Raw genomic sequence first — 25,301 nt, 5'->3', positions numbered from 1 at the left:
CCTGATGAGGTGGATAAATGGGGACATGAAGGTATGCATCCTTTATGTCCAGAGTCACCATAAAATCTCCCCCTTTCAGGCTTGCAATGACCGCTCTTAGCGATTCCATCTTGAACTTGAACCTTTTCAGGTATATGTTCAGGGATTTTAAATTCAATATGGGTCTGACCGAACCGTCTGGTTTCGGGACTACAACATGGTCGAATAATAACCCCCTCCTTGTCGAAGGAGGGGAACCTTGACCACCACCTGTTGAAGATACAATTTGTGAATTGCAGTTAACACTGTTTCCCTCTCGTGGGGGGGAAGCCGGCAGGGCCGTCGGTGAGGGGGCATCTTCTCAAAGTCCAGCTTGTATCCCTGAGACACAATATCTATTGCCCAGGGATCTAACAGGGAGTGAACCCACTTGTGGCTGAACTTACGAAGGCGTGCCCCCACCGGGCCTAGCTCCGCCTGTGGAGCCCCAGCGACAAGCGGTGGATTTTGTAGAGGACTTCTGTTCCTGGGAACTAGCTGTGTTGTGCAGCTTCTTTCCTCTGCCCCCGCCTCTGGCAAGAAAGGACGCACCTCGGACTTTCTTGTTTCTTTGTTCGAAAGGCTGCATTTGATAATGTCGTGCTTTCCTAGGCTGTGCAGGAATATAAGGCAAAATATCAGCATTACCAGCTATAGCTGTGGAGACCAGGTCCGAGAACCCTTCTCCACACAATCCTCAGCCTTCCATATGCCTCTTAAGTCGGCATCATCTGTCCATTGCATATTCTACAGGACACGTCAAGCAGAAATCGACATAGCTTTGACTCTAGGACCCAGTATACTCATGTCTCTTTGGGCATGTTTTATATATATATATCACTTAAGACAGCATCTTTAATATATATATATATATATATCTCTATATATACATATATATATATATATATATACATACTAGGGTCTCAATCTCTACTGATAAGGTACCTGTCCACGCTGCTACAGCGCTATAAACCCATGCCGACACAATCGCCGGTCTGAGTAGTGTACCAGAATGTGCACGCTATCTGCAGGATCCCTGAGAATAGCTGTTACGTCAGGGCTACCTTTTGGGCAAACGTGACACCCTAGGGGAAGATTTCCATCATATCATGGCCCTAGTGGGGAAAGGTTAATGCCTGAGAATTCTTTGTGGGAAACTGCAGTCTCTTGTCTGGAGATTCCCGCTCTTTTTCATCATGAGAGGAGGGAAATTTACCTCAGCTTTCTTCCCCTTAAACATGTGTACCCTTGTGTCAGGGACAGGTGAGTCATCAGTGATATGCAAATCATCTTTTATTAGAATAATCATATATTGAATACTTTTCTGCCATTTTGGCTGTAACTTTGCATTATCGTAGTCGACACTGGAGTCAAACTCCGTGTCAATATCAGTGTCTATTATTTTGGATAGTGAGCATTGAGAGACTCTGAAGGTCTCTGCGACATAGGGACAGACATGGGTAGATTTCCTGTCTGTTCTCTAATCTTTTGTGTAATAAATTCACCTTAGCCCTTAATTACACATATCCAAACAGGTGTCGGCGTTGTCGACGGAGACACCCTCTCACACACATATTTGCTCCATCTCCTCCTTAGGGGAGCCTTTTACCTCAGACATGTCGACACACACGTACCGACACACCACACACTCAGGGAATGCTCATCTGAAGACAATTCCCCCATAAGGTCCTTTGGAGAGACAGAGAGAGAGTATGCCAGCACACACCCCAGCGCTATTAACCCAGGAATAACACAGTAACTTAATATTAACCCAGTAGCTGCTGTTTATATTGATTTTTGCGCCTAATTATGTGCCCCCCCTCTCTTTTTACCCTCTTCTACCGTGTAACTGCAGGGGAGAGACTGGGGAGCTTCCTCTCAGCGGTGCTGTGGAGAAAAAACATGGCGCTGGTGAGTGCTGAGGAAGAAGCCCTGCCCCCTCGACGGCGGGCTTCTGTCCCTCTTTCATGTACAATTTTGGCGGGGGCTCATACATATATACAGTGCCCAACTGTATATTATGCAAACTTTTGCCAAAGAGGTCTCTAATTGCTGCCCAGGGCGCCCCCCCCCCCCCTGCGCCCTGCACCCTTACAGTGACCGGAGTATGTGGGTGTAGTGTGGGAGCAATGGCGCACAGCTGCAGTGCTGTGCGCCACCTCATATGAAGACTGGAGTCTTCTGCCGCCGATTTCGAAGTCTTCTTGCTTCTTTCACCCGGCTTCTGTCTTCCGGCTCTGCGAGGGGGACGGCGGCGCGGCTCCGGGATCGGACGACAAAGGGTGAGATCCTGTGTACGATCCCTCTGGAGCTAATGGTGTCCAGTAGCCTAAGAAGCAGGACCTATCTTCAGAGAGTAGGGCTGCTTCTCTCCCCTCAGTCCCACGATGCAGGGAGTCTGTTGCCAGCAGAGCTCCCTGAAAATAAAAAACCTAACAAAATACTTTCTTATAACAAGCTCAGGAGAGCTCACTAAGTAGCACCCAGCTCGTCCGGGCACAGATTCAAACTGAGGTCTGGAGGAGGGACATAGAGGGAGGAGCCAGAGCACACCAGAATCTAAATTCTTTCTTAAAGTGCCCATGTCTCCTGTGGAGCCCGTCTATTCCCCATGGTCCTTACGGAGTCCCCAGCATCCACTAGAACGTTAGAGAAAAGGGGGATGTTGTCTGCCGTAATGTGTAAAAAGGGGGACGCTGTCTGCCATAATCTGTAAAAAGGGGACGCTGTCTGCCATAATCTGTAAAAAAGGGGACTCTGTCTGCCGTAATGTGTAAAAAGGGGGATGCTGTCTGCCGTAATGTGTAAAAAGGGGACACTGTCTGCCGTAATGTGTAAAAAGGGGGGACGCTGTCTGCCGCAATGTGTAAAAAGGGGACACTGCCTGCTGTAATGTGTAAAACGGGGGACGTTGTCTGCCGTAATGTGTAAAAAGGACGTTGTCTGCCGTAATGTGTAAAAAGGGGACACTGTCTACCGTAATGTGTAAAAAGGGGGACGCTGTCTGCCGCAATGTGTAAAATGGGGACGCTGCCTGCCGTAATGTGTAAAAAGGGGGACGCTGTTTGCCGTAATGTGTAAAAAGGGGACTCTGTCTGCCGTAATGTACAAAAAGGGGACGCTGTCTGCCTTAATGTGTAAAAAAGGGGACACTGTCTGCCGTAATGTGTAAAAAGGGGACGCGGTCTGCCGTTATGTGCAAAAATGGGACGCTGTCTGCCATAATGTGTAAAAAGGGGGACTGTCTGCTGTAATGTGTAAAAGGGGCTCTACCTGGTGTAGTGGCGCTACTGTGCAGCGTAATTTGAATAATGGAGACTACTGTGCACCGTAGTATGAATTGGTATTATTTTGTGGCCACGCCCCTTCCCCATGAAGCCACGCCCCTATATGTTTTGCGTGCACCTATGGTGCGCACTGCCCCTATCTTGCATGGGGGCGCCAATGCCGTTTCTTGCACACAGCGCTAAAATGCCTAGTTACGGCACTGCATTTCAGAATACTCTCATATTTCCTATACAGGAGCAAAAAGATGTGGATGGAAAAACAGCGAGTGGTGCAGCTTCCTGATGGAAGCCGGGGGAGATTCTCATATTAGCCTATCGATACTCTCAATAGTATAAATTAGTAATTTTGGATTCAGCAGCTTCCCGCAAAAATACAGACACATATTGTCTGACTCGGAATTATCCCCTATGTGTCATCTCTTCCAGACTTTACCTATTCTGTCTAGTCTACTTTTGTGTAGTGCACCCAATATGGCTGTTTCACCTGGATCCTTCATAGGTAGGATGAATAATCCTTGGAATTTGGATTATCAAAATTGCTACCACACCTTAAAATAATATGCATGGTTTCTGTATTTTATGCAAATTTATAACTATGCATTATGTTTAAACATTTTTTAGCCCAGGTGGCTTTGTTTTGATTAACCATTTCTCACCTACATGCCATGCATGACCAAGTGTGTCAGGTCATAAGAGATAATCAATTCTTTCTGCTGTGTAGTGTAGTTTGGGTGGGAGTGGTATACTTCCAAGATCCAACTTTGTGCAATTTATAGAAAAGTGCAGAGCAAGGGAAATATTCTGCTGCACAAAATGTGAGTAAATGTTTATAATTCCAATGATAATGGGCTTGATTCAGGCCCTGTCGCTATATCGGCAAAGCACGGATGTTCGGTACACTGTGCATGTACAGTAAGGGTCCTGCGTCGTAGCTCGCAAGCAGCTGCAAATGTCAGGTGAGGGGGGGGGGGGGGGGGTAGGGGATCAGTGACCTGCGGTCAGGTGAAGCAGAGACTCATCTGAAATACTCCAGTATACTCCAGAGTGTTGACTATAAAAATGAAGTGTGCGGGGGTACATTTCCACTAATTGTGGATCACACATGCATGTAGGAGGCTTCTTCTTCTTATACCAGACACCTCCTGCTGCTATGCTTCCCACAACCGTACCTGAATCAGGCCCTATGTGCATAGTTGCAGCGCAGACAAATTTGTGTCAGTTTTATGTGATACCTTTATGAGAAAAACAGTGACATCACTGGGATCAGTGACACCTGGTGCGCAGCATAAACCCACTGTGCGCGCATACATGAAAAGAGGGGGTGTCATTGGGAGATGCTGGGCTACTGCCGGAGTCTCTGCCTGACCTGCTGGCTCCTCCTCATCGACAGGAACCAGACAATGCACAATAATGTCACAGTGCAGCACCTGGCTCCTTATCACTGAGGAGGAGCCGGCATTTTGGTGTAACCCCCTGGCAGGGTGATGCCCAGGTGTGATCCGCACTCCCCTGGGGATGCCATTGGAGAAAAAGAAGATAACAATTGAGACCATCTGTGACTGGATAACCTTACTTCAAGTCAAGAGTTGCGTAGGAAGTTACTCTTCCTTGAGCAACCTGAGTGCGCTTACTTTGCCACTACTAGCCTATAGGGAGTCCTTTTCACTGACAGTAACAGCATGTAACTGCCTCCTCCCACTGTGTCACTGGTGGGTAACTCATTCCCACTGCTGGCTCCTGGAACTCCTTACCTCTGGGGGGGTGTCACACTGCTGCAACACCTCCTGGTTGATGTCAACTTAATTCCACACTGGCCACTTCCTAAGGACCAGAGCTGCACTTGGAATTGGACAGAAGGCTTGAGTTTGGAAACACTGAGCTCAACCACAAGACAGTTGTAAAGGGTTAAGCATTGGAAGCAAGCTGATGTTTATTTAGCACCAGTAAATGTCCTGAAAAGGTCAGTACTCTCAGCTACAGGTACCTGGAGTACTGATTGCATACAGATGTTATTCTTCTCTGAAGATGGTCAAAGGATATACATTTTTACAGCTCATATATACAATTTTGGAACAGAACATAACTTTCAAAAATCAAGCTGTGTGTCTATGCACTCTCCATGTGCACTCAGATGGAGGAGTTTAACATTGTCTCTAATGGACAGAGAGGAGTGTTCTCTCCCGAGATGTCCCTGGCTGGGTAGCTGCATAAGAAGACTTCCTGATAGCTCACTGAGTGTAGCTGCTGGCAGGACAGTCCTTCCTACATGGGGGCTGCTCCTGTAGCTTCCCCACCCACATGGGATACGGTCCTTAGGTTGACCTCACTTAGGTCGACAGTCATTAGGTCGACCACTATTGGTCAACATGAATTAGGTTGACATGGGCATTAGGTCGACATAAGCATTAGATCGACACATGAAAAGGTCGACATGAGTTTTTCACTATTTGTTTTTATTTTTCGAACTTTTCATACTTTACAAACCATGTGGACTACGATTGGGAATAGTAACCTGTGCCGAAGCTCGCTCGCCATGCGAGGGGACACGGTGCACTAATTGGGGTTCCGGGTCACTTTACGAAGAAAACAACACAAAAAAAACTCATGTCAACCTTTTTCCATGTTGAAACAAAACGAGAGAGCGCTATTCACATCTAATGTGGATTTTATTTTTCCTCAATTATCAATATTTCTTAAAAGCACATTATATATTTAGTGCCGGCCGGCAATACACAAAATACAATAAAATATCACAATAAAATCAATGCTTATTCTCTAAATAGTTGATTTCATATGCACATGTGGGTTATAACTATCCACACACTGTTCAATGTAATTCCCTTATTTACTAAGCAACTCTGCCTTATAAAATCTCTCTGGTGAGACGGATATTATGTACGTAACATGTATCAAACTATGTAACTCTTATACTCAAATACATTGTTAATAAGTTTCCCAGATTCACAGTGGACCATGTACCTTTGTATCAATGTTATATATTACTCATGTCCATATGTCCGTTAATATGATTAGTAGAACACGTGTTAGTGGCAATGAATTGAGCAGTCTTACTATCAGCTCGTTAGTAGTATTAAAGCAGTTCATGCAAAGCTGATTGTAAATAATAGTCACTGTCCCGCAGTGATCTATAATGAATTTGTGTACCATACAAAAGCCTCTGTTCAGTCACAATGCATGCGACGATCCTCCTGGCTGGTCTCTCACGAGTAGCCTTTTAACGGAGTGGGACATGCATCTGCTTTATCCACGGTGTGGTGACTTTTTTTCCTCCCGGCCGGTGCAAGCACCCTCGACCTTATCCGGAGTCCGTGGGCTGGTGATTAAAGAGGTATCCCCCTGCTGCGGGAATGAATCTCAGCCAGCCGGCTGATAGAAATTGTCCGCTGTAGTATATAACCGAAGGTGCTGACAGACGCGTTTCCCCGCCTACTCGCAAGCATCGGCGGCTTCCTCAGTGTCATGCTTTTATTGTGATATTTTATTGTATTTTGTGTATTGCCGGCCGGCACTAAATATATAATGTGCTTTTAAGAAATATTGATAATTGAGGAAAAATAAAATCCACATTAGATGTGAATAGCGCTCTCTCGTTTTTTTTTTTTTTTTTTGCTATTGCAGGGGTAAAAAACCAATTGCCCCTGAGAGAGCAGCATACACACCTATGTAATCACAGCGCCAGGAATTTTCTTGGTTTGTTTTTCCATGTTGACCTTTTTCATGTCGACCTAATGCCCATCGACCAATAGTGGTCTACCTAATGAGTGTCGACCTAAATAACAATCCCATTCCCACACACACACCCTCCCCCTGAACACCACAGATATAAACAAGACAATCTTTATTTAAATTATACAAATACAGACTTTCACTATCACAGCCCTACAGCCCGGAACCTAATACTCCTGGCTGCAGATCTACACATTGGTAAATAGATTAAACATTGCCTTTGATTTATACATCTAAACAGTATACATTTGCATGTGTCTTCTGCGCTATGCCAGGTGTAAAGCAATGGACTTTATACACCAAAATACTGCAGCCCTGGATCTACCTTTCCAGGCTGCAGTGCGGTGAAATAATTTTATTTAAACATGCATTTACTGTAGTTCCCCATAGTCCCAGTGCTGCAGTGCCTATATGCTTAAATACATTTAAAATGACTCAGTCATGAACAATACTAACCTTCCCCAGTGCAGGAAATTGTCCATATGCATACATTTGACTCGCTACCCCCAGTTAGCCCCCCAACCGAACACTGTCAATCACTTGCGGCAAAATCCTCACCGAGGCCGCCGTCGGAAATCAACAATTTTGTTGATAAGATGCATATAATATAGCAGTGCAGTACAAGCACAACTATGTAGATGTGAGTGTTCGGGTAACTAATGTTGGCAGAACTGGTGGCAGAGACAGGTGAGACCCAGCAAAGACTGTGCCCTAGGAAAGTGACAGGGATCATCACTTAGGGAAAGGCTGTATTTCAAAGGGAATTTTGTGTAATAACAAGAGAACTCTCTACAACACTACAGAAATATAATCTGTATTATCGTACAACAAACAGTTGACTCTCTACCTCTGTACTTAAATTACATTAAGGGCGCAATTCAATTGTTGTTTGGGTGCTCACCAGCAGTTATTTGATTGTGCTGTCGCTTGGGTGCGAGTGACATTTCTGCTTACAGACTCCTGGGGCGGCAAGGAGAAATGTGCGAAGTGTCCCGTGTGGGCGCCCAATTGGGACTTTTTTCGCTTTGCGCCTAGGACTTTAGTCTGGTTTAGCTGCTTAACACGGCTAAACCTGATGCTTTTGTCCACGTCGAAAGTAATGGGTGCCCCGAATGGAGCAGCACCAACAAATGAATTGCTCCAACAAGCACCCATTACTTTTGGCGCCCAATAAAACAATTGAATTCCCCCTAAAAGCTATACTGTATGTTTATTTGTTCTTAATAATCATAAATAATACATATTCCAAGTCACACGTCCTCATAAAAGTCCTTAATTGGGACTCTAGGCTCCCAGTTCTTTTCTGTTACTGAATATATTGCAACAACAAGGTAAGGGCTTTCAATTTAGTGCCCTGTTTCTATTTGCAATATATAATACCTATATTAATAGTCTCTAGAAAGATGTTATATGCTCTTCAGACTAGAACTTGTGTTGGCTATAATAAATGCGTTTTGGTGCATGTGTGCTACAAATCTTTGGCTGCGATAACTAATGTCTAAGAGGGTACAGATGGGCATATGCTTCTTGTTACCTCCTTGGAAGTTGTTGTCCCATAAGTGGGCCTCATTGACTCTCTCTCCCCCCATCTCTAGCTGTCACTCACTGCAGCTTACAACTGGCACACTCTGCTCAGCATCCCGTTACCGCGGCAACTCACAGTCACCTATCTTTCAAAAAAAAATTTTTTTCCTTAGAAACATTAATAGGACACAGCTAATTTTTAACATTTCTCTCATTTCTTAGCACATTACATCCATATTTACAAAAATGCATTTTGAGGACGGTTCAGAACGCCACACAATTATCAAGAAAAAGAGGAAGGCAACCCATCTCTCAAGATGAAATAAAGGCACAATTTACTTAAAGAACATCTTATTTCCCTTCTACACAGTTCTCAGTTACAGCATATGTGAAAGCAATGGTTAATATACAGTAGACGAGGACATCCCCACTACTTCAGTATTGTAACTCTGCCTTTTAACCTCTAACCTCTAAGCTGCCAACCTCTATGTCTTCCCCTTGCTCTCACATTTCTCCGTTAGATACATATGAATCGCCCTTTTTTTAGTATACAGATTTTAGTGTGTTCTTGTAGAGACACCAAGGTAGCATTTATCTTCCTGTACAAAAGTTGTGTTATGCAAACATTTACCATCTCTTTGAAGGAAAAAAAAAAAGCCTCATCTGTAAAAATAGAATCACAGAGATATAATCAACTTTAAAGTAGGTTTATGTTACTAATCTTAGAAACGAAGACTTAATGTGTTTTGATTCCACAGAGATGTTTCTAAATAGATATTTAAGAGTACCAGCTAATCTTAGGGTAATAACGTTAGACGCACAGGATAATGACATACATATAGCAGACAATAGTAGATGTGAGGATTACACCATCCCTATCTCTTAAATGGATTAGATGCGTTATTAAAATTCCTACAAAACAATTATTCTGATGGAAGCCTGTACTACACAGCACTGATTGCCTTATTTCTCAAGTAGAAAAGTAATTTGTTAACCAACATCATCTTTCTTCATAGATTAGATACAGATTGACAGAATAAGCCTCCGTGGAAGCTAATGTCCTCGCTTATCATTAATGTGTAGACGCACAGATGTTCCCTGCAGTGCTGTACAATGGAATGTATAAGATAACACTTTGTCCAGTACTCATCTCAAATATATAAAGTTCTGATAAGCACCTGAAATTGTATGTGTGTATTTGAGCATGTTATTAATTTGTTCCTCCCTCTTCATCTGTTCATGACCCCCCCACCCCCTACATTCCTATGATTATTTATGTAAAAGCCCTATCTAGCTGATCGACCTCTGTACAGACATTGCACACACTCTGGCTTACCTTCATGGCTATGATGAGCCTACAGTTCTGTTTTTACATCTGGCTCTCTTGTCTCCCTGATACACAATCTACACAGAGGCAGAACTCTGGGAGGCAACGGAGTCATCTGCCGCCGGGCTCCTGCTCTGAAGGGGGGCACCTCTCCTCCCATTCTGTGACACCATTGAATTAAGTTAATTGATAGCTGTCGCTGTATTTTCAGTGGCCGACTTCCTCACTGGTCCCTGCACCTTACAAATCACACCCTCTTTATTATACTGAATATACACATTTTACAAGTATCACACCCAGGATTAGAAACCACAACCTATTACACTGGAAGCAGACACCTTACTGATGAAGCTGTTTGCTCCTGTATAGGAAATATGAGAATTTTAACTATATGAAGATACTCCTCTGACAATTTCATATAACTTCATATAGTTAGAATTCTCATGCTTCCTCTACAGGAGCAAATAGCTCCATCAGTAAAGTGTCTGCTGTTAGTGTAACAGGTCATGGGTTCTAAACCTGGGTATGACTGCTAAGAAATGTGTGATTTAAAATAAAAGACAATCAAATGTATAAATACAGTATATACATTTTTTTCAGAACACTCCATACACACACACACACACACACACACACACACACAGATAGATAGATACACACACATACATGCATATATTTATCTTAATATATGAAATAGAGGGGCACCAATATTTTTCTTGCCTCCGGGCAACTGTGACGAACTTACGCCACTGAATCTACAGTATGATATTATAGTGTACCAGAGAAGCAGGAAACCACTGTAACGTACAGTAGTATTTTGTATGCAGATACAGCTGCAGTCTTACAGAGAATATAGTCATGCCGAATCATTATCCTATCATTAGAGTCTGCTTGTGCGTCTTATACACATCACATCACTGTAAATAAGATGCATTTTCATGGAAAAATGCACAAAAAGACGCTCTGTTTTAGTAGACATGCTCATGACTAGGCGTGACTATTATTTATTACCAGTTATTTATATAGCGCACACATATTCCACAGCGCTTTGACAGAGAATATTTGACCATTCACATCAGTTCCTGCCCCAGTGGAGCTTACAATCTATATTCCCTACCACATGTGCATGCACACAGGGCGTCACTGCCCTTGAAAACTCCCAATGCGAGCTGTCGCAAAATGGGGGGGGTGTTTATGACCTCACTGGAAGGTGCGTGGCCTCATGGTCTGAAACCCTATTTTCAGCATTCTGGGTGTTCAGGCGATACGGGCTACCCCCGGGGGGTGCTATGGCTGCAGTGCTGGCTCCTAAAAGGTGACAGGAGCCAGGTGCTGCACGTAATGTTAAAGTGCAGCACCCGATGCCTGTCACTCAGCAGGAGCCGGCATTTTGGTGTCACCCCTCGGCGGATGAAACCCGGGTGCGGCTCGCATCCCGCCCCACCCCCCTTAAGACGCCACTGCATGCACACACATTTATGCAAGGGTTAATTTTGTTGGGGGCCAATTAACCTACCAGTATATTTTTGTTGTGTGAGGAAACCGGAGTACCCGGAGGAAACCCACGCAAGCACGGGGAGAATATACAAACTCCACACAGTTAGGCCCATAGTGGGAATTGAACCCATGACCTCAGTTCTGTGAGGTAGTAATGCTAACCATTACACCATCCGTACTAGAAGGACTGTTTAATGTGACTCCAGCAACGATGTAGGAGAACACATCTGTATATACAGAACTATGGAAGATGTTGGAACTTTATTAAGAAATGCATTTTATGCATTGCTCTTTGTTTATTTCATCATTCTATGATTGATACTTATCTACAATATCTAGGTCTATGTCATCAAGAAAAGTTAATTAATTTTTCTACAATGAGATACGGCACAGTCTGTTCTCTGAATTGTATGCAATTATACCTAAAGAGCAGCTTTAAGTTGTATTGCAAAACAAACCATTATATCTGATTCTGTAAATCAGTGATGGTAAATCTGGTACACTTCTAACATCCTAAATCTAATTAATAAAAAAAACAACCCAAGATGATCTTTCACCAATGTAATCAAAGCTCCCACTTACCTCCACACACTACTACTGCCACCCTAGGTGCCCCCAACAGCTGGTAGCTCCAGTGGGCAACCACTACTAATCTGTTTATTAATTAAATTATTAGTTTAAATACGGTACTTGTGTACTTTACGGACTCATTGCTGAGACATGGGTTTTTCACATTTTTGTTTTAATTTTTATAACTTTTTCATACTTTACGATCCACACGGACTACCACTGGCAATAGTAGCCCGGGACACGGTGCACTAATTGGGGTTCCCGGTCACTTTACGAAGAAAATGACACCAAAAATTTTTTATGTGGAGTAATAGCCTAAATAACCGTGATCCTTGCGAAGTGATTATATAAGATATTTCCAGTTTTTGGCTACCGAAAGTTCTACAGTATATAATAAGGTAATGAGTCCGTAAAGTACACAAGTACCTTAAATACATTTTGTAAATTTCAGCCTAAAACTTAGAGAGTACAACGGTCACGGAGAAAGGAGGGAGCCCTGTGTGGTATAGACTGTACTGCACTCCCTCCACTTCCAACTGGATGTGCCGCATAGTGTTTTAGCTTTGGGGGATTTACAATCACTTTAACAATTAGAACTTGGAATAACTTTTCTACTGCTGTAAATGTCTAACCAATATGCTAGCTCTTTTTATAAATTTGAAAACTTATCTAGAAACAAAAGTAATCTTTAGCTACTAAAGTATGTCATGTTATTAAAATGGCAGTTTTGCAAGTGTTCAAACAATACTACGGTTCTATCTACTGCTCTCATATATAATAGGGCATAATTGTGTCCAGTTATTGTGATTTGAATATTATACATAGACTTACCGTTATGGGACTCCATTCGGTTGGTGATAATTGGCTGCATTACCACCCAGTAGGTAAGCTCTTGTGCTGGACAAAACCAGTGCTAAAGTAAAATTACATATGCTCAATTAAGTTAAATCATTGTAATGATATATAATTGTATAAGTATATAACAGTAATCTCAGATTATGAGAACAGCTGGAGACACTGCAGAGCTTTAAAACAAAAAAGTAAAACACAGTATAATTATATCCAGCACTGATCTCAGTCTGACATACCATAACTTACAGGCTCCTCAGCCTATCAAAATATTAATAAAAATGAATTGAATACACATAATACTACTACTACATATACGACATACAGCGGGTAAAATAAGTATTGAACACATCAGCATTTTTCTCAATAAATATATTTGTAACGGGGCTATTGTAATGAAATTGACACCAAATGTCAGCACCAACCCATGTAATCCACACATGCAAAGAAATCAAACCATAGATGTCCATAAATTATGTGTAATAATGGGAAATGACACAGGGAAAAAGTATTGAACACGCTTATTGAAATCTATTTAATACTTCTTACAAAGGTATTCGGTCTTTAGGTCGACAGCACTTAGGTCGAAACTCATTAGGTCGACCACTACTGGTCGATATGCATTAGGTCGACATGGTCACTATGTCAACGTGGCAAAGGTCGACACATGAAAAGGTCGCCGTAAGTTTTTCACAATTTTTTTTCTTCATTTTTTTTTTACTTTTTCATACTTTACGATCCGCATGGACTACAATTGGGAATAGTAACCTGTGCCGAGGGTAGCGAGGCACCTCGCCCAAAGGACGAGGGGACACTGTGCACTAATTGGGGTTCCTGGTCACTTTACGAAGAAAACGACACCCAAAAATGTAAAAGAAACTCACGTCGACCTTTTGTCATGTGGACCTCTTCCATGTCGACCTAATGACCGCGTCAACCTATTTCAGGTGTCAACCTAGTCACTGTCGACCAATAGTGGCTCGCCTAATGACTGTCGACCAACCAAACAAAAGCCTTTGTTGGTAATGACAGCTTCAAGACGCCTCCTGTAAGGAGAAGCTAGCATTGCTCAGGTGTGAATGTTGATGTGTTCAATACCTATTTTACCCGCTGTATAAAAACATAATTTTTGGAGACTGGCTTGATGTTTACATAATAAACACACAGTGATAAGCTCACTTGTATCAAACCAGCAAAGTGTCCAGGATAAATCTGAGATCTGTGGCGTGCAAGCATCAAATTATAAACACATATTTGTTTGATCCTCTGTGCAAAACTGAAGGATGTTCAGGAACTTAAGTATTCCACAGCAAGCAATTCTCAGGACTGCTATCCATATAATTAACTCCAAAGTCCTTAAGACAGAACATACACGATATGGATAAAAGAATTTGGCCACATCTGTTAATGATTGAATTCAGGTGTTTCAATCAGACCCATTGCCACAGGAGTATAAAATCAAACACCTGCAGTCTGCATTTGCATTTTTCTGAATAGCTCAGTGACTTCAAACGTGGTACTGTGATAGAATGCCACCTTGCTATAAGACTGATCGCAAAATTTAATCACTGCTGAATATTCTACGGTCAACTATAAGTGATATTGGTGGTCATTCCGAGTTGTTCGCTCGCTAGCTGCTTTTAGCAGAATTGCAAACGCTAGGCCGCCGCCCTCTGGGAGTGTATTTTAGCTTAGCAGAATAGCGAACGAAAGATTAGCAGAACTGCTACTAAATAATTCCTAGCAGTTTCTGAGTAGCTCCAGACCTACTCCTAGATTGCGATCACCTCAGTCCGTTTAGTTCCTGGTTTGAAGTCACAAACACGCCCTGCGTTCGGCCAGCCACTCCCCTGTTTCTCCAGCCACTCCTGCGTTTTTACCTGGCACGCCTGCGTTTTTTAGCACACTCCCGGAAAATGCTCAGTTTCCGTTCAGAAACACCCACTTCCTGTCAATCACACTACGATCACTCGAGCGTGGAAAAAACGTCGCTCGAGCTTGTGTAAATCTATAAGTTTTATGTTAAAATACTTAGCGCATGCGCGCTGCGTACCATGTGCATGCGCATTTTCCACCTAATCGCTCCGTTGCGAAAAACGTCAACGAGCGAACAACTCGGAATGACCACCCTTATTAGAAAGAATAAATGTTTAGGAACAACAGCAACTAAGTCATGAAGTAGGAGACCATGTAAAATCACACATGGCACATAAACGTCACCAATGCTCTGCTGACTCCATAGTTGAAGAGTTCTGAAATTCCACTGGCATTAATGTAAGCACAAAAACTGTGTGGCGGGAGCTTAATGGAATGGGTTTCCATGGCCGAGTAGCTGCATGCAAGCCTCACATCACTAAGTCCAATGCCAAGTGTAGGATGGAGTGGTGTGAAACACACCGACACTGGACTGTGGAGCAGTGGAGATGGTCGAGTCTAAATTTGGCGGATGCAGAGAGAATGTTACCTGCCTGACTGTATTATTATGGTGGAGGAGGGATAATGGTATGGGACTGTTTCAGGGTTTGGGCTAGGTCCATTATCTCCAGTGATGGACAATCTTACTGCTTCAGCATACCAAGATATTTTGAACAATGCTATTCTTCCAACTTTGTGGTAACAGTCTGGGGAAGAGTCAGAAAATGGCAAAAAACGTAGGAGTTGGAAAATTAGTGATGCGCAAATAAGCAGCCCGTATAGTTAATTAATTCCCTTGAAGGTTTCCTCTCCACCTTCACCAATATAACAAGTAAAAAATATAAGGGTTTCAACTTCACCAGCGCTGATAATTGTTCTTTTCAGCTGCCTGTATGGGAACTGTTTTTAGTTATTAACGTGGATGTTTTATGTATGAATTTTATTTTAAGTTATTACAAAAATTTACTTCACTATACATCCCTTTTTTCCCCTCCTTTGCATATGTAATACACTATAGTCAGAGATAAGTGTGTACTACTACAGGGACTGAAAGAACCTCAGGACCTTTGTCAGCGCTGGTGAAGTTGAAACCCTTATTTTTTTAATAGTCTGGGGAAGGCCCTTTTCTATTCCAACATGACTGTGCCCCAGTGCTCAAAGCAAGGACTATAACAACATGGTTTGATGAGTTCAGTTTGGAAGAACTTGACTGGCCGGCACAAAGCCTTGACCTCAACCTCATCGATCACCTTTGAAATGTGATATTTCTTTGCAGGACCTTTATAAGTACCTACCCAGTCATTATCAGTCTGCACAAATATCTGTATTGAATCCCAACCCCCTACCTTTCACTACCCTTCTTTTAAAAGGGCTTATCCATAGAGGAGGACTTTCCTCCTAGTATGCTGTCCTTCTATCCTCCAGTGAGGTTCAAATACAGTATGTCCAGTCCAAATCAAATGAAAAGATGACTTACAACTCTGTCTTCAAAAATTAGCCTTCATAAAATGTCAAAATGTATATGCCGTTCTGGCATGTTAACAAAGATCGATCATAACCTACAAGGAGGAGGAGTTGGACTTTTACTTTCACAATCTTTTGCATATACTGTTCTACCACAGGTTCCATCACTCACATTTACATCATTTGAAGTACATTCCATTAGGGTTTACTCTCCTTTCTCTCTGCGTGTTGCAGCTATCTACCGCCCACCTGGGCATCCAAAACAATTTTTGGAAGATTTTTCTGCCTGGCTCCCTCACTTTCTATCCTCTGACATCTCCACCATTATCATGGGTGATTTCAATATTGCTATTGATTGTCCAAAATCTGCTGCGCATGCCTCCAAACTACTCTCTCTAACCTCCTCTCTTGGCCTCTCCCAATGGACTGACTCCTCTACTCATCAGGCGGGCCACTGCCTTGATCTAGTATTCACCAGACTATGCTCCATCTCTGAACTCACTAACACTCCTTTTCCCCTATCAGATCACAACCTTATCACCTGCATGCTTTCCTCTGTTAATTCAAACCCTGTGTTGCGGAAGTTCTCCAATCTTCCTCAAACTCGCAGAAATATTAACACAATTAATCTTCAAGAACTTTCCACTTCACTCCAACAACTGCTTTCACCTATTTCTGCATTCACCTCTCCTGAGATGGCTGTATCACACCTTAATAAGACTCTAGAACTAGCCCTTGATGAAGTGGCTCCAGCTACCCATCACACTCCACGTAGGCCTAGATGTCAACCATGGCACTCCAAATTAACAAGACAACTACAAAAACTCACACGAAAACTTGAACGTCAGTGGCGTAAATCTCGTATTTCAAGTGACTTCCTCACATAAAAGACAGTCTACCATTCTTATAAAAATGCCCTGGACATTGCCAAACAAACATATTTCCAAACTCTTATCTCTGCTCAAGCCTCTAACCCCAAACGACTCTTTAATACATTTAAATCACTTCTGAATCCTCCCGCACCTACCCCACCAGCCACTATCAAGGCACAGGATCTTGCTTCCTACTTCAAGGAGAAGATTGATAAGATCCGAGATGAAATGGTATGCTCTTCGGCAGCCAGTGACCTGCTCCGTTCTTTACCAGAACCCTCTGGCACTCTTTCTTCATTTGATCCCACAAATGAAGATGAAGTATCATCACTCTTCTCATCCTGCTTCTCTACTACCTCTCCTCTTGATCCTTTACCCTCACAAATAAGTAAAGCTCTGTCTCTGGTGCTCATCCCTACCTTAACTAACATCTGTAATCTCTCTCTCTCTACTGGTATTTTTCCTTCACTCTTCAAGCATGCAGTTATTACTCCCATTTAAAAAAAACAAAATTCTGACCCTAATGCTCTCTCAAACTACCGCCCTATCTCTCAGCTCCCTTGTCTCTCTAAGCTACTTGAGAGACTTGCCTACACTCGACTCACACACTTTCTTAACTCATACACTCTGTTGGACCCACTTCAGTCAGGCTTCCGTTCCCAACATTCCACAGAGACGGCACTGACTAAAGTGGTTAATGATTTGGTCACTACGAAGTCTAAAGGCCACTACTCACTACTTATTCTTCTAGATCTATCTGCTGCATTTGACACTGTAGACCACTCTCTTCTCATACAGACACTACAATCCCTAGGTCTTAAAGACACAGCCCTTTCTTGGTTCCTCTCGTACCTATCTAATCGCTCCTTCAGTGTTCGCTTCTCTGAATCCACCTCCTCTTCGCTACCTCTTTCAGTTGGAGTACCGCAAGGTTCAGTCTTGGGTCCTCTGCTTTTCTCTATCTATACCTCATCTCTTGGTAAACTAATCAGCTCTTTTGGTTTTCAGTATCATCTGTACGCAGATGATACTCAAATCTACCTATCTTCCCCTGACTTGTCCCTATCTGTACTGGACCGTGTCACTGAATGCCTTTCTGCTATCTCATCCTGGATGACATCTCGCCACCTCAAACTTAATATTTCAAAGACAGAGTTAATTATATTTCCACCGGCCAATAGTAGGTACCAACCTGATATCTCTATCACTGTTGAAAACTCGACTATCTACCCTACCCCACAAGCTCGCTGCCTAGGTGTCATCCTTGACTCTGATCTGTCCTTTGTTACCCACATTCAATCTGTCTCAAGATCATGTTACATGCATCTAAAAAACATATCCAAAATACGACCATACCTTACACAAGACCAGTGCTTAAAGTGGTCATAGAGAGGTGGTGGAACTCACCCCCCCCCCCCCACCCACGGCGCCCATGCAATAAAGGTAGTGGTCACACAATAGTAAGGTGGTCACACAATAGTAATAATGTCCACAGTAGTAGCACCCAGTGGTTGAGGTGGAAATTTTGAAGTGCGAGTATGGACAAGTGAAGGCTGCAATTATGTGCGCGCCGAAGGCGCGTTCGCTCTGGAAAAGGGGGCGTGGCCACTCAGAAGGGGGCGTGTCCTTCCGTGTAGTTTACCACGCCATATACGCCTTAAACACATTATGCACCACAATAGTAGGACCCCTTACTGGTGCCTGTTCCATATTATACCAAACAGTATGAGCCTAAATTCACATTATAGCACACGGAGTGAACCGAAATTCACATTATAGCACACGGAATGAACCGAAATTCACATTATACCACACGGTATGAGCCGAAAGTCACATTATAGCAAACAGAATGAGCCGAAAATCACATTATACCCAACAGTATGAGCCGAAATTCACATTATAGCACACAGTATGAGCCGAAATTCACATTATACCACACGGTATGAGCCTAAATTCACATTATACCACACGGTATGAGCCGAAATTCACATTATACCCAACAGTATGAGCAAAAATTCACATTATAGCACACGGTATGAGTTGAAATTCACATTATACCACACGGTATGAGCCGAAATTGACATTATAGCACACAGTATGAGCAAAAATTCACATTATAGCACACGGTATGAGCCGAAACTCACATTATAGCACATGGTATGAGCTGAAATTCACATTATAGCACACGGTATGAGCCGAAATTCACATTATAGCACACAGTATGAGCCGAAATTCACATTATAGAGTGACAGAGGGACAGGGAGAGTGACAGCAGGGACATGGAAAGTGACAGCAGGGACAGGGAGAGTGACAGATAGAGGGCGAGGACATACAGTAGGGACTAGGGAGAGAGAAAAGCAGCAGGGTAAGATTACCTGTTTAGTAGCGGCAGTGGTCTGCGTTGGATGAGAAGGCTGTGGTAGGCGTGGGGTGAAGGAGGCTGTGGGACTCGGAGATACTGCAGAGGAGGAGGCTGTGGGCGTGCAGAGGTCTGAGGACGGCAAAGGAGGCTGAGTGCTGCTGCAGCAGATCTGGGACTAGGCTGGCTTTATTATCCCCCAGTGGTAATGCCCCTGCAGTTATGACCCCAGTAGTTTACCCCCCTTTAGTTTAGCCTCCCAGTGGTAATACCCCCCGTAGTTTAGCCCTCATGTAGTTTGCACCATGTAGTTTAGCCCCCAGTGGTAATGCCCCCTGCAGTTATGCCACCAGTAGTTTAGCCCCCATTAGTAATGCCCCCAGTAGTTTGCCCCCTTGTAGTTTAGCCCCTGTAATTATGCCCCCTTGTAGTTTTGCCCCCACTGGTAATGCCCCCAAGTAGTAATCCCCCAATAATTTAGCCCCCTTGTAGTTTAGCCCCCTTGTAGTAATGCCACCCAGTAGCTTTCCCCCTTGTAGTTTGCTCCCCTGTAGTAATGCCCCTATAGTTTTGCCCCCAGTAGTAATGCCCCTGTAGTAATTCCCCCCGTAGTTTGCCCCCAGTAGTTAGCCCCAGTAGACGCGCCGCTACACATATGAACAAAAAAAACAACCCCACACCATACTCACCGTGCCCCGCTCCCGCGTCCGACCACTGCAGTCCTCTGGGTGTCCGCTCTTCAGCACTATGGGAGAGACGTCATGACATCTCTCGCATAGCGCACACTGACAGAGCCGGAAGCCGGAGCTCAGTAGTGAGCTCCTGCCTCTGGCTTCTGCTGTGGAGAGGGAGCTGGGCGCCCGCTTGTAAAACACTCTCAGTGGGTGCTCGGCATCTTCCTGCAGCGCCGGGCTAACATTGGGTGATGTGAGTCGGAGGAGGTGGAACTACATTCCATCTCCAAGTGGAACTGACGGAACGCAGTTCCGCCCCGTTCCGGCTCGCTTTAACCCCTGGTTTTAACTTTTACCAGTCTCTCGCCCTTCATTCAGCGTCTGCATGGGCACTCTCAGTAAGGGTGGTGTGGCTTTTCTCTCTCCTCACATCAGGAGACAAGGATACGTGAGGAGGAGGTGACGTGATGACATCACGTCTCTTTCCCGCCACCAGAAAGGGACTAGAGGTGGGGCGGGTTAATCTTTAGTACCGCCCACCCCCTCTCACCACGTCTAGTGACATGAGCGGGCAGACCCACAGCACAGCCATAATGGTAAGGTTTGTTCTAAATCGGAGTGGGAGAAGGGACATTCTGACGTCACTAGGGGAGGAGACAAGTCACCAGGTGGAGGAGCTACGGGCGAACAGGGTACCCTGAAAAGTACCCACACAGGCTCGCTTCGCTCGCCACCTGATTACTAAAGGTAATAGTTGGTGGCGTGGATAGTAGAGGACCTATCCCGCTGGCCTAGCTCCTCAACCTTGTGTCGTGGCTCCACCCCCTGGCGTAAAAGGTCTCTTAGGCCACTTGAATGTAGCATCAACGGTAGCCCACCCAGAAGAAGCCAGCCTTAGCTTGCGCAAAGTTAAAATGACACAGACACTATATACAGCTCATTTGCTGTCTCAGGCTGAGACAGTGAGATGAGCAGTCACAGTCACTCAGTGCTGCTCACCATGCACGAACACGATTCACCTCATCACCCTGGCGCCCGCAACCCCAGCCCCGTGGTAGTGAAGCGCCGAAGTGCCCAACTCCGCCCCTTGTATTACTCCGCCCCCTCTCCCCGTGTTACTGGCTGCCACAGTGCCCAACTCCGGCCCCTGTTTTACTTTGTCCCCTCTCCCCGCATTACTGGCTGCAGAAGTGCTCGTCTCCGACCCCTTCTCTCTCTGCTTATGAGACTATCCTATGTCCTTTCGGCTACTATCAGCGCCCGCAGCAACAGTAAGCAGAGAGAGAAGGGGGCGGAGTCGGGAACTTTGTCAGCCAGTAAGACGGTGATGGGGGACGGGCGCCAGCCAGGACAGTGAATCGCATCCATGGTGACCATAAGCAGCAGCCCTGCCCCTGATTGACTGTGAGTGCAGTGCAGCTCACTTAGTACACTTTGCGGGGGGAGGGGGGGCGCGCGCGCGGCAGAACAGTGACAGACAGTACACAGTACGAGTGCTGCTGTTAGTACTGTTGGTGGGCGGGACGGCGGCGGAACTGCGTTCCGCCTCCAATTACAAGTGCCGGAACGCAGTTCCGCCCCGTTCCGGCCCACTTTAACCCCTGCACAAGACACTGCTAAAACTCTAATCCACGCTCTCATTATCTCCCGCATTGATTATTGCAATAGTCTCCTAACTGGTCTTCCCAAAAAGAAACTCTCACCACTACAATCCATTCTGAATGCAGCGGCGAGGCTTATCTTCCTCGCTAGACGTTCATCGTCTGCAGATCCACTCTGTCAGTCCCTCCATTGGTTACCTGTATTCTACCGCATTCAATATAAAATACTTTTACTCACACACAAGGCCATTAACCAAACTACACCAACGTACATCACTTCGCTTATCACAAAATATCTCCCAACCCGACCTCTGCGCTCTTCACAAGACCTGCGTCTCTCATCCACACTCATTACTCGCTCCCACTCACGACTGCAGGACTTTCATCGGGCTGCACCCACTCTGTGGAATGCCCTACCACACACAATAAGACTCTCCTCTAGTCTCCAAACCTTCAAGCGTTCCCTCAAAACTCACCTCTTTAGGCAAGCGTATCAAATTCCTGAACCGCCCACATAACTTTCATAAACCTTGCTATCAAATTACATCCACTCTGTACAGTCCACACATATCCTCACATGTCTTCTCATTCTATGCAATAGATAGCACCTTTCCTTATGTACATATGCCTATAGATTGTAAGCTTGCGAGCAGGGCCTTCCTACCTCTATGACTGTTATCACCCAGTTTGTAATTGTTATTTCAAATTGTAAAGCGCAACGGAATTTGCTGCGCTATATAAGAAACTGTTAATAAATAAAAATAAATAATTGTCATCAGATAAAATTTATAAATCCTGCCGTAGGTTATGGAATCTCATGCACGTGCCCTACCCCTAATATAATTTATGGAATGAGGACTTCACTCTTACAAATCAGGTGGTTCAAACAACTGTCCCTCCACTTTTACTTTGCTATCTACCTTCCAAATAGCTATGTGATAAAACATATCCTCATGGCTACTAGGGCTGCAACATTCACTATCGGGACTCTCTGTTCCCTCCAGCCTTCTCTGTCACTGTAATCAAGGTTCTAAGGAAACCATTGGATTTCAGAATACTTCTGCATCCTCCTATTTGATTAAATGATTTAATTTGCATTTATATTATGCGGAACACCTTGCTATGACACAGCTTTGATTTCCCTATCCATACCAAGTGACAGGCTTCAAACTGCATACAATGTATACTTTTACCTGCTGTTTTTAACTACCCTGGTCTTCCTATCCCCTCATTTCCTATATACCCTTGTTATTATGATGTTTTAATGTTCTTTATGTTTTATATTAAAAAATCTTCAATAACATTGTATTATTAAAAAAAAAGAGGGACAATTCCGTCATGCTGCATCTCCATTGTCTGCTTTTCAGACATAAAGTAAAGCTCTTGTGGCGACTTATTTTATACTTTTTGAAGCCTAATACCTGCGTGTAGTGGACTCAGTTTAGACCAGTGCCGATGTGGTGAGAAGCAAACGGTATAGATGTACTTGCAAAAACAGCAGCCCCCATTTCGTATGCAATGTTCTATTACTGCATACTTGGATGAACGCTACCCTGTGAATTCGGTTCATCCTGTTTTTAACCCACAGCTATGTTAATAAAAATATTTATTACATGGAAGCTTCGATTTTCTATATCACCATTCAATATTGTCTTGTATATTATTTAAAATATGACCTACTGCAGTATTTAAGGCCTGCAATCTACCAAATAACATCAAGACTGTCCAGTAAAAACTGGCTACTCTAGCTTGTATTATTGTATTTCCTACTCATTTTGATCAGACAAATATAAGGGGTGGGATGAGAATATATAGGGGTATATGTAATTCCGGATGAATTGCGCCTTTTTTTCGACCGTTTTAAGATTCGACACTACTCGACAGCCGAAACCCTCCACCCGGGACCATGAATTCGACATATTCAATACATAACTCATTCGACACTCCCCTTGTCGAATAACGGACCAATCGTCGAGTAGTGGGCGTCCTGGATTCGACTTTCCGCCGTTTGGAGCCCTTTATAGGGCTTGTTTGCTGCATGCTCAGCAGCCATTTTGTGAACCTGCAGAGAGGTGTGTGGAGGTGCAGAGCTAGCAAATTGGTTGTTGTTTGCTGTGGTATCGTTTGTACACCCAGCAGGCTTTAATCCAGGACGGACAGGATACCTGTTACCCCGGAGCAGAGTCGTTTTTGGAGCGATTTCTACATTTGTAGGTAAGTACCACATGTGGTCTGGCGTTGCATGTATGTGTTTTTGTAGTGGGGGGGTGCCATGAGGTGTGCATGTGGCATTGCTTTGGGGTGTTTGGGGTATGTATATGTGTGCAGGTATGTGTATATAGGTCCTGTTTGGATTGCTGCAGGTCCTGCTTGTATCGCTGCATGTTTTTTTTTGGAGTTATGTGTTTGGGGGTAGTTTTTCACGTTTTTTTTTTCATAAAATGTTTTTTTTGGGTCATGCTTTTGCATTGTTGTACCTCCAGCATGTGCAGGGATGCTTTTTGGCTTGTTTGGGGTGACTTTTCAGTGTGTGGTATCTGCCATGTGGCCGACATGTGTTGTTGTTTGTTTCCAAAACATGTTTTTTGCTCCTATTTTAGCTCTGGTGCATCCCTGCACATGCTGGAGGTACTTTTTGGCTCCGTGTCGGTATCAGCCATGTGGCCGACATGTGTTGTCGTTTGTTTCCAAAACATGTTTTTTTGCTCCTACTTTAGCACTGGTTGACCTCCAGCATGTGCAGGGATGCTTTTTGGCTTGTTTGTGGTGAGTTTTGAGTGTGTCGGTATCTGCCATGTGGCCGACATGTGTTGTCGTTTGTTTCCAAAGCATGTTTTTTTTGCTCCTATTTTAGCACTGGTGCATCCCTGCACATGCTGGAGGTACTTTTTGGCTTGTTTGGGCTGACTTTGAACGTGTCAGTATCAGCCATGTGGCCGACATGTGTTGTCGTTTGTTTCCAAAACATGTTTTTTTGCTCCTACTTTAGCACTGGTTGACCTCCAGCATGTGCAGGGATGCTTGTACGGGGATTTTGGCTTGTTTGGCTCAGGTTTTTTTCAATTTTTTATTTTTATTTTTTGTTGTGTTTGGTCCTGCTTTAGCACTGGGGTCCCAACAGCATGACGTGTGGTTGCATGTAATTATGTAATGTGTGTTAAATTATTTTTACAAATTTTTCTTTTTACAACAGAGATGTCCAGGGATAAGCGGCCCCAATCCCCCCCTTCCCTCCACCCCTCAGAAGAATTTCCCCTGCACAGCAATGAGGAGTGGGAGCCGACCCAGGAGGAGGATACGTCCGACCAGGCATGCAGTGACCAGCCGCGGTCGTCAAGCGACCAAAGGGAGAAGCAAAAGAAAAAGCCTAGAAAGGTAAATACTGTCAACACCTGCAGACACAATAGCATCCAACTTGACACACCCTAGTTTGCGCACTGCCATGCACACCTACAGGTATCTTTGCGCACTGCCAGGGATACTGACACACTCACAGGTACATACCGATCGTATTAATTGCATGTTTTTTTTATCCCTAAAGGCAAGAAGCCAGCCAGAGGATCAGTCGGAGGAGGAAGCCTCTGGTGAAGATGCATGA

The 25,301-nt window shown here is 44.1% G+C and overlaps 1 protein-coding gene across 3 annotated transcripts in view; it reads right to left on the bottom strand.

The window, feature by feature from the left end:
* The window catches only part of TTC28 (tetratricopeptide repeat domain 28), a 935,607-nt gene that overhangs the window by 814,338 nt on the left and 95,968 nt on the right, over positions 1 to 25,301 (bottom strand). For 2 of the 3 annotated variants that reach the window (XM_063913173.1, XM_063913175.1), the window contains exon 1: positions 8,587 to 8,710. The exons of the other annotated variant lie outside the window; for it this stretch is intronic. In XM_063913173.1, the coding sequence (XP_063769243.1) occupies positions 8,587 to 8,622 (36 nt within the window). In that variant the 5' untranslated portion in view covers positions 8,623 to 8,710. Of the gene's footprint in view, positions 1 to 8,586; positions 8,711 to 25,301 lie in introns of those variants that run through there. 3 annotated transcript variants of the gene reach the window in all.

The sequence above is a fragment of the Pseudophryne corroboree genome, chromosome 1 (genome assembly GCF_028390025.1).
Source record: "Pseudophryne corroboree isolate aPseCor3 chromosome 1, aPseCor3.hap2, whole genome shotgun sequence".
NCBI classification, from domain to species: domain Eukaryota; kingdom Metazoa; phylum Chordata; class Amphibia; order Anura; family Myobatrachidae; genus Pseudophryne; species Pseudophryne corroboree.
The sequence above is the reverse complement of the archived record's forward strand: the minus strand, read 5'-3'. Positions and strand labels throughout refer to the sequence as shown.